Source organism: Vigna angularis, chromosome 6 (genome assembly GCF_016808095.1).
Source record: "Vigna angularis cultivar LongXiaoDou No.4 chromosome 6, ASM1680809v1, whole genome shotgun sequence".
Taxonomy (NCBI): Eukaryota; Viridiplantae; Streptophyta; class Magnoliopsida; order Fabales; family Fabaceae; genus Vigna; species Vigna angularis.
Window position 1 is genome coordinate 30515908 of NC_068975.1, and position 10115 is coordinate 30526022.

Genomic DNA, 10115 nt, shown 5'->3' on the forward strand with positions numbered 1-10115 from the left:
TAAGTTATTTTTACCCAACCCAAAGATGAATGCTTGAAGCTTGACAAAAACACCAAAGCGTGCGAACATCAAGTTCAAGACAAAACAACACAAGATGTGGCTTTCTGGTCAATCCGTATTAGGGATGACATGTCAGTATAAGGATAGCAGAAAGAAAATACTGACAAACCAATACTTAATGTCTCCATACAAAGTTAACACACCATTTAGCCATGAATCTGCTGTCTTTTAAAGCAAATGGGGGAATGCAATGCAAATAATCAATAGCTATCTATGGCTATGCATTGAAACAATTAACTCCAGAAGACAAGAAGCATGCAACATAATTATTTGCATGTTTTGAACTCCCTATGATGTCATGCTCATATAGAGCTACTACAAAAGTATCTCAGTACCCAGTCTGCGTAAGTTCAATGATCACCCAAACAAATCATCATCATCATCTTCATCTCCATCAACAGTGTTAGGATTACTTTCTCGCTTTCCACTTCCTTCACGGTCCTTATCTGGAACTCGTTCACCAGTACTGAGTGCAGGTGAATATGCCCAGGAAGATCCAACTTTCGTAGATAATGATTCTCCATAAAGGTCATCGTAAATGCCGGTTTTAACTGGGGTTTTGATCTTTTTTAAGACTTCTTGTAGTTTATCAGTCACACCTTTTGGGGACGACTCTGCCTCCTTGGCAGAGGTCTGCTCTTTCCCCTTTGGTATTACAGTTATCTGTACAAGAGATTCATATTTACCGACTAGACTACCTTCTTTGACCCCAACTGGACCAGGTTCTGTTTCTACATCTGCGCCATCTGAAATTCCAACCACCTCAACTAACTCTCCCCCAACTTGATCCCTGAAGGCAACTCTTGTTTTCCTAACTCTCTTGGCCGGTCTTTCAGATTGATAGTCTTTAGTTCTACCACTTGCTGAACTACCAGATTCACCAGATTTGGACACTAGATCAGCCTTGTTGATACCATAACGATTCAGTAGCGTATTATAAGCTACAACAGCTTCTTCATCAGATGGGTCAGGTGGAGGTGGGAAATTTATCTCTGCTGGTGGTGGAGGACGAGGGAAAAGAGCTGCATCATTCTTTCTTAATATGTATGTTCTTGTTGATGCAGCAAACCGCAAAGATTGTCCCACTTCAAGCTCAACTGGTGAATCCTTAGTCAACCTCTCATTTGCAACAAATGTACCATGTGCAGACCCCAAATCAATTACATATATGCTGTAATTAAAAGAAACTGTTAAGGCCAATGAATCACAATTTGCAAGGGATTTTCACTTTTCATAGGACTTAATTAAACCCAAAAAGAGAACAACTAATCTATGAACTCCAAAACATGGCATGTGCCTGCCCTTTAACAATGAAAGATAATGTTTCTTTTCCTTTCAAGCTCCCCTGAGGTTCACACAGACACCACTCCTAAATTTTACCAGAAATGTAATTACCTTCATTTTTGTTGGAATGGCTGGGTAACAGAAATTAACTTGTTTGACCAAGGTTTGAGACAGTTTATTCAGAATATGCAATTCACAGGCATGTCAATGATATTCATATCCCAAAGTAGAGAATCCATTCTAGTAATATTAAATTAGCGGGAGCAAAGTTCTAACCTCCCATTCTTGTGAGGAATAACAGCAGCATGTTGGCGAGAGACAGATTGATGATCGAGCACAAAATCACAAGTCTGGATTTGCCTCCCAAAGATACTCCTCCTTCTGTCCAGATTAATCTGGTCTAGCACCTGACCATCCTTCAAAACTTCCAGGTAAAACACACCTGGCCGTGGCTCAATCGCCCAATCTGGTGGCTGCCATGTTGACTGCCCTCCCCCAACCTGAGTTGCCTGCTGATTTTGTTCCAACAAGGGGGCTGCCTCCACTCCTACAGTCTTCTGAGAAGCCTGCTGGTGCTGGGATTGGTGCCCAGAAACATGAGACTGTGGAGGCCAAGCAGAGGAATGACCAACAACTTTACTAGAGGGTTGGGCTCCATTTCTGGAAGATGATGAGTTGACAGAAACAGAGAACGGTTCCAAGGTCTGAGCCTTCTTAAATCTATCAAGACCGGAAGAAGCCCTTCCATACATTCTCTTCAAATGGTCTTAGAACATGAGCTCCTTCAGCTCCTTCTCAGTATGAGCTCACAATATCACCATGACATCAAAAGGAACCAATGAAACAGGCAACTTTTAAAACATACCTTAAGAAAATGCTACAAAGCTCTCTCTGCACATATCATAAAAGGTTGTTAAGGAAAAAAACGTCAAATACACCTTGTGTGTAAGAGGACCAAGAAATGACAACAAAGAGATTCGTCGTAAAGGATAAAAGTGACACATGGTGATTATAAGCCAAATGAGTAATCGAAAGCAAGATCGCTTTGAATGAATCTACCCTAGACAATAACATGGAATTAATCTGCTATAATATTGGGGGTAAATCTAACAATAATTGTAGTCATTCAAAAGCAAATTGAAGTCTAAGTACGAAAGTGTAATCGAAATCCTGAAAAAAGTATAATTTTTGTGGTTTCCTGGAGGAAATTGGGAGTTGGAGAATCTTACCGATTAGGGTTTTAGATAGCTGCGTCTTTGAAGAGTGGAAAGAGAGAACGAGAAATGCTGATTTTTTACAAACAACTGTTTATTTTCCTACAAAATTGCTCAATTAACATATTTATAAATTTTAATTACAATTTAATGAACACTATTTTGTAATAGTTTAAAGTTTTATATATTCTTATTATAATCATTTTAATCCATGATAGATTGATATATCCATGAAATTATGTGACTAATAAAAATAATTGGTCAGAACTTGTCAAACTACTGATTGTAGAAATCAATTACAAACAAGTGGAAAAATATATTAAAAATTAATTTAATTTAAAATATATTTTAAAATAAATCAAGTTCATATTAATAAAATTGTAGATAAATAAAATATTAGTATTAAAATTATGTAATTTTATAATTATATTAATATATAAATTATAATATGTTGAACGTTAAAAAGTGATATTCTATTTTAATTTTTTAATATTACTAAATATTTATTTTATCTATTGTTTAATTATTAGCAGGAACAAATAGTTTATTATTCATTTGAACCAAGAGAGAGAAAATAATTATATAATTGATTTGATAAAAGAGAAACAATAGAAGAAAATTATTGTTACAGTCATATGTGATCCAATCAAATAATTTAATCATTTAAGTTACAAGCAAGTAATTTGTTGACCCTACAGAACCATTTTTTTTTTCAGAAAATAATTCAGAGGACTTAATAGCAATATAAACTATTGAAAGATCAACATAGCAGTGTACTAAATGAAGCAAATGTTATATTTATGATTTCATATCATACAAGAGTTCTTCTCTTAGTCTTATTACTTAACTGTTTTGTAACAATTTTCTGAGAGTCAAGTTTAGAATTTACTTTCTTGTGTTTTTATATCGAACTTTATACAGTCTTCTCAAACCAGAATAGAAGAATGCTATCTAAGAAAATCAGCAATTAACAAATTCTACATGGCATAGTCAGAAGGCCACAACATAATGAATAATTCTAACCAATGAATCTCTACAAGGAATAGCTTCGTGTCATGAAGGTCTTAGGCCTAAAAATTAATCTTTTACAACATTTCCCATATGACCAAAGTCTCAGCTGTTGATGATATCTTGTAACAATTAATAACTGAGGCAACTAAATGGTGGTGAGCTTTGTAATATGATGTTTACAGCAACAACAAAATACAAAATTTGAATTGCTTGCAACAGGGGTTGGAAATCTGATCTGAGTGAGTATCTTCTGCCAGAGTCAAACTAGTCATGTACAGTGGAACAAATGGTAGCCTTTTCTGTTAGTCTTTGGTTATCTGGTTCAAAGAATAGAGTTGATAGGAAATCAGCACATGACAACAACTTTCAGCATCATTATACAAGTTCCCCCATACTAGAAGGTACTTTTTTTCAACTGATATTTTCAATGAAGTAATGGATAGTGTTGGAAACCAACTCCAAACAGCACAACCACACGAACCTTATGATCTGATGCACCATATATTCCAGTCCAAGCCAACATTTTTGGTAACAGAATTTCAGATAGCTCCAATACTTGTTAAAGTCATATTACAGGAAGATTCATTTCCTATTTTGGTGAAAGCTCTTTCTCAGCTAGACTAAAGGTCACCTTCAAACGTTCCTGCACATTTTGTAGGATGTTCTTTGTAAGTCTTTTCTGATTCTTTGAGCTTTTCAACCATTCCATTCCAAATAATACTTGCACTTTGCATCCCTTTACTTTTGGTGGTAAATCCTCAATTTGGTACCGTAGGTGTATCTGTGTGGCATATAGGAGACAATTCAGTGGTGGTGCAAAAGGTGAAAACAAACAGAAGGATAACAACAACAGGAAATCACGAAAAACAAGAGATAACAGACAAGCACTGAAAGTCTAGAAATAAGCTACACTTGGCTAACTCACATTGAAGTAATCACCAAGAGGAACTCCATGAAGGTTCATAAGCTCTTCCACAAGCCAACCCTTTCCATCTGAAAGGGGAGATCTTTGCTGAGTACTTGTCACTTCACCTTTATAACTTGAAATACGCTTCTCAAATTTGTAATATACAGCTCTCTCGGAGATATCATGGTTCTCTGATACCCAAGGAGTATAAGAATAATTAAGATAACCAAGTTTTTCCATGACGCGTCGGTCCAACTCACCCCCACTAAATATCTCCATGAGGTAACTTGCCTGTATTAATGAAAGGAAAAGAACTATAATCAAACTGAAACATTTAATAAAGAAATGATGAATAAGACTCAATAATTTGCAGTTATGGCAATAACACACAACATGCATGGAATATAGTGCATATTTTTGCACGATGAGAGAGAGAGAGAGATTACAGGAATTGAAAGCGAGCAAGAATAGATCTCAGACATGCTAACATCATCCAGACCAAGGAATGAGCCACTCTCTTCACTTATAAGGCTTTTGCTATCAGATTGTTCTTCAACAAACTCAACCTTCTGTTCAGGACTCAAAGATCTGGCTTTCCAGAGAGCCATGATAGTCCTGCATCACAGAAATATTTTCTTAGTAACATGTGATATCTTCTATTCTATTCTTTTTTAATCACTACACCTTAAATTTTTTCTATATGCCAGCATCTATAGAGAAGAATCTCATGAGATAAGCCTCCGAAAACAAAGGAATCATTTTGTGGTGGTTAAGAAAACTTTCACACCAAAATCTATGTGGAGAATAGGACAGTTGAGAAGCAACTGGATTTGGTGAAAGATAATTTGGAAGGAAAAACCTCCAGATATTTCCATATAACAAGCTCTCCTTTTCATTATTCATGCGCTGTACAAAAAAGTTACAAAACCAGACCTTTGTCACCATTAGACAAAATCATCATAATGATACGGTTCTTCATCATAGTAATACAAGAAATGAAAGAGAGACTGAACATAGAATAGAGATATTTTAACACAAGTTGCAGATATATAAGAAATAAGTTATTCGTCAGATGTTATATAATTTTCTACCTGTGTGCAACGTTGAAAGACACAAATGACTGAAAATGGAACTTCAGCCTGCCTTGTTCATCTTGTGTTTTTGCACCATGCCTTGCATCCACACCTCTACCCTTCCGAAGAGTTATGACAATTATTGGACTCCCCATTGAAGAAAATGTAGGAGGAACGACCTGAATGTCTTCAATATCTTCCCAAAGGAAAAAGAATCTCGTCTTCTTTCCAAACAAATTTGCATGAAATCCAATAATTCTTGCTGAAAGAAACAGGCGGCCCTGCAGAGAAATATTCACAATTTGATGAGATTATACTAAACAAGCACGTACCAGTAAAATCCAGAGTAGGAAAATAGACCATAATTTCAACATCACATAACAGAATAACCACACCTGCAGGGGCATTTTTCTTTTCAAATGACAGGTGAAATCATTGATGAGAAATTCCTCAGCTGGAAGCCCAAAGAGTTTCTGAAATGCTGAATTTGTTTGAGGAGACCGCAAGTTAATCTACAAATTTTTTAAATAAAAGAATAAGCCAGAAAGAAAGGTGACAGACAGAAAGTACGATACAACACAGAGACAGTGTTTTAATACCTTCTTCCCCACTTCTTTCTCCATTTTACTTAAATATTCCTTTGCAACATTGCCACCTCTAGTGTTGTCCAAAAAAATTCTTAGGTGCAACTTAGACTGACATGCCAAAGCCAACTTTCCTTCAAGGGGAACCCATACATCAGCAAGATCTGCTATGTTTGTTTTCAGAAAATTAATTTCAGCATGTCCTAGAGATTCAGCATCATCAAAAGGTCCATCAAAGTCATAAACAACCGCATCCAACACAGAAGGAGGATCATCCATTGCATCAAACTCAAATATTTCTGCAAAGATTGACAATGTTCTTAACAAAAAAAATCATATAAAATACATATCCCGTATAGGGAAAACTGGAGTTACGTATTGCACTATTAGATCACTGGATTCGAACATTTGATCCAGGTAAACACTCACCATTCCATATAGGATTAGATTTCTGGAACTTGATTGAACTAGTTCTTGTTTTCCCATTGCAAGTAAACACCACATATGGATCAGACAACCCACTAGAATCAACAGAAGCTAAATTACATCCTTCAATTAAGGCAACAGTTAGCAACCACCCATCTCCTTGTGCTTTGATTCCATGGTCACTTCCTAATATTGGAGTACCAAGAAAAATCAATATAATCACAGACTCATGGTCATTAAATGAAGCAAATAGGCGCTAAACAGTAAAAAGACAAAAGTGACAAACTCATCATCTTTTTATTAAAAGCAACACTAAGTCAGTGAGAAAAAGGAAAACCAGATTGCTGAAATGTAAAGTATATTAAAACTGAGATTACCCTTTTGTGCTCTGGCCTTTATAAACCGTGAGATTATACCCAGCATGCGTTCACCTTGAAGAACAAAGACTGCACAGAAAACAAATTCACCAATTGAATCTGGCAAGTCCAGCCCACCAAACTCAAGCCCTTGAATTGTGCTGGGTGCAGCCAGCCAAATGTGAACAAGAACATACAACCCCATGAAAACTGTGGTGAATACTGTGAAATTAGCAAAATACTGCACTGCAAGCCTCCAATCTGATTCAGGTTCTGCATGTAATGATGCCAAAGCTTGCTCTTTATTGGAACTAAGGTCCTTTGGATCAGCAGGTTTAACAGTTTGGGATAACAAAGTGGCATACTGATCAAAGCTTTCTTTCATGCCTTGCCGAGCCCCACTTTCTATCATTCCTTTCATCATTGTGCTCTGTAAAAAATTCATTCGCCATGATACAATCAGACGTGAACACTGTTCTCCTGTAGGCAACTCCGCTCCGGGTGTGATTACATAGAGTATTTCTACCCTAAAAGTACCCCCGTACATAACATCAGGAGTGCTGACACTGGCTAGAACAGCAAAGTTCTTGCCATCGGCTTTTAAATATGTGTGCTCCTCGTAGGCTTTGACAGCTTTAATTAATTTACTAGGAGCCTTGAGATAAGAAACTAATCTTTTGAAGATCTTCCCATCATTCTCAAACTTCCAAGGTCCTATTTCTAGTTCTGTACTACCCTGTACCTCCGCCAATGACTTGAGAAAATTTGAATCTGATGAATATAGTAACTCGTTCAAGTCTTCTGGTGCAATAACATATTGTTGATCAATAAACACTCCCGCTGGTAAATTGTTAGGAATTTCATTGCCTTGATCTTCAGACTGTATTTTTCTCATAGCTTCTTCAAATGTCACATTAGAGGACTGATCTTCGTCATTCACCTCACTAACTTCAACTTTGTCAATTTCAGATTGATCCAAGTCAATGCTTCTGTGGGTTGAATACACATCAGTGCTCTTATTAAAAATTTGAGCAATTCTACCTGTTATTGTTTTCTGTGTACTAGATTTTTCATCCTTAGCAGATGTAATTTCTTCACTGGAAGGGGAGGACGAGCTTGAACGGGCTGGGGATGATCTTGAAGGTGATTCTTTTGTTCTTGGATGTGATAATAGATCATCACTACTACCGTGTGTCTCCATGGATGCATTCTTTTGTGAAAAATATATGCTCAAACGAATCTCACCTGCCAGGAAAAGGTAAAAAGAAGAAGGAATTTAAGTTCAAGGTAAACAACAAAACCACGTTTCATATATTCATGTTCAGAGTTGGTGACCAAATTATTTTCCAGATGGTGTTTAAGTGGATAACCCTTTGAGAGGTATGATCCAGATTTCATAGTCTCAAAATAGACGTAATGCAATTTAAACCATTTTATCAGTCCCAACTTTAAGCAAAAAACCAATACAACAACAGTATGAGTAGTTTCTATGGAATGAGATTAAACCTCTCATTTCATCTTTTGAAGAGTATGAAACATCATTGTTTCTTGAAATATTACAACGTTAGTTTGGTCCTACTATGATACTTTTTTTCAAAACCAAGATAGTCTAAAAGTTTATGTTCACTAGCAACAAATTGATGTAACGCAATGACAAAATTGTTTGAGTATAAATTTAGTGTCAATATAAAATAATCAAACAATAAAACTGATAGTTTAAAGGGAGAGAGAACAAACATGGTCCCTCAAATGTTAGGTAAGGAGCAAAGTATTGGATAAGGTAGAGGAAAGTACTGTTCAGCAGCTTAACACACCAGATTCCTTGTTCTTGGACTTCTTGCTTTTGGGTTGCAAAGAATACCAAGCAGTGCCAAGGGACTTGATCTCCTCCTCAAAAACAATGGAAATTGGCACCTTAAGTTGACCCACAAAGTCATCATTGAAGAACTTATCTTCATCCATGACAGATATAACCAACTCCTCGTTAAGGTCATCTACCCTAAAGCTAAACTCCTCATTCCACTTTGGATTCAAGCTCTTCTTGATCACTTTGGTCCTGAACCTGTGCTTCCCCAACTGCAGCCTCACGTACGGATCACTCAACCCATTGGGATCCGTCGGTGGCAAGTTCTTTGCTTCGATCACACGAACCACAAGCTTCATTACGACGTTCTAGAACTCAAAAGGGGACCAGAATCAGAATCTTGAGGTAAAAAAGTCAACTTTTTTAACCGCCACGTAAACTACGGAGCACCCTAGAAAGATCTTCCAAAAGGGTAATGCAGTTTATGACAAAGTTGTAGAAAGAATCAACTGAAAGTGGAAAATCATGAATCAAACTGTTCCAAGCAACATAAAATCTTCAGCCAGCAAAAGAAAAACCAAGCCATGAATCAGACACAAACATATGGAAAAACAGAAATCTTGGTTGGGCCAAGAGAATTGCTGATCTATGTGGAAACGAATTCAGAACTAAATTTCTGCGACGAATTAAGCGTGAACGGCTTAAATATTTGAGAAGGAATCAGAACACTTTGTCAACTACCAAAGCAAGAAGGGCATGAAAAAAAGGAACAAAGATTTTGTGAGAGGATAATCAAGGAGATATAACTGCTGGAATGAATGATCGAGACTGGAAGAGAAATAGGATTTTATTTAATCAATAAAAATAAATTTTGGATATGAAAGTGTGAAAAGAGGATAGAACAACATGAAACCAAGTTTTAAGTTGTTATACTTTTCTCATATTAGATTGACAAGTTTTGTTGAACTTTTCTCATATTGGACCTTACCGCGGTATCTACGTATACAGTGCTAATCATATCTACACTGTTATTAAATTATTTTTACTTTTATACAAAGTAACTTTTTTTTTCCTTTTTCTTTTTCACCAACTTATCAATTAAAAAGAAAATCTTAAAACCTGGTTTCAAGGCTGATTTTAAGTAATGAAAAAGCAAGTGTTCTATGGTAGATTGGTATATCCATGTTTGGTGAAGTAATTTTATTTAAATATCAAGTATTTTATACTAAATTATGCTAAAACTTCTGTGTCTTAAAAACGTGGTTATCAAGAAAATTGGATTAAAGATAGTAGATGCTTGTGATATTTTTTTCCCACTTTTTGTTTCTTGCTGAAGTGGTTCATGAATTTAATATTGATTGGAAGAGTTCTCACCCTTTTCTAAGACGACACCACA

The 10115-nt window shown here is 36.1% G+C and overlaps 2 protein-coding genes across 5 annotated transcripts; both read right to left on the bottom strand.

The window, feature by feature from the left end:
- Window positions 1-158: 158 nt before the first annotated feature.
- Window positions 159-2672, bottom strand: LOC108340939 (protein phosphatase 1 regulatory inhibitor subunit PPP1R8 homolog). 2 transcript variants are annotated; one of them, XM_052879257.1, is made up of 4 exons: window positions 2574-2651; window positions 2210-2235; window positions 1621-2135; window positions 159-1231 (listed from the first exon to the last, which is right to left on the bottom strand). In XM_052879257.1, the coding sequence occupies exons 3-4, from the start codon at window positions 2094-2096 to the stop codon at window positions 418-420; spliced, it is 1290 nt and encodes a 429-aa protein (XP_052735217.1). In that variant the 5' UTR covers window positions 2097-2135; window positions 2210-2235; window positions 2574-2651; the 3' UTR covers window positions 159-417. The 2 variants fall into 2 exon arrangements, with proteins under 2 accessions (XP_052735217.1, XP_017434004.1); XM_017578515.2 differs by having other exon boundaries at window positions 1621-2235; window positions 2574-2672.
- An 809-nt stretch (window positions 2673-3481) lies between these two features.
- Window positions 3482-9641, bottom strand: LOC108343072 (C2 and GRAM domain-containing protein At1g03370). 3 transcript variants are annotated; one of them, XR_001833464.2, is made up of 10 exons: window positions 8730-9641; window positions 6937-8160; window positions 6563-6745; window positions 6149-6432; window positions 5945-6061; window positions 5568-5830; window positions 4923-5091; window positions 4495-4767; window positions 4051-4350; window positions 3482-3886 (listed from the first exon to the last, which is right to left on the bottom strand). XR_001833464.2 is itself a non-coding variant. In XM_017581118.2 (9 exons), exons 1-9 carry the CDS (start codon window positions 9076-9078, stop codon window positions 4159-4161), a joined length of 3054 nt encoding a protein of 1017 aa, XP_017436607.1. In that variant the 5' UTR covers window positions 9079-9641; the 3' UTR covers window positions 3482-4158. The 3 variants fall into 3 exon arrangements, 2 of the variants coding, with proteins under 2 accessions (XP_017436607.1, XP_052735042.1); XM_017581118.2 differs by having other exon boundaries at window positions 3482-4350; XM_052879082.1 differs by having other exon boundaries at window positions 3482-4350; window positions 8710-8846.
- Window positions 9642-10115: the final 474 nt, after the last annotated feature.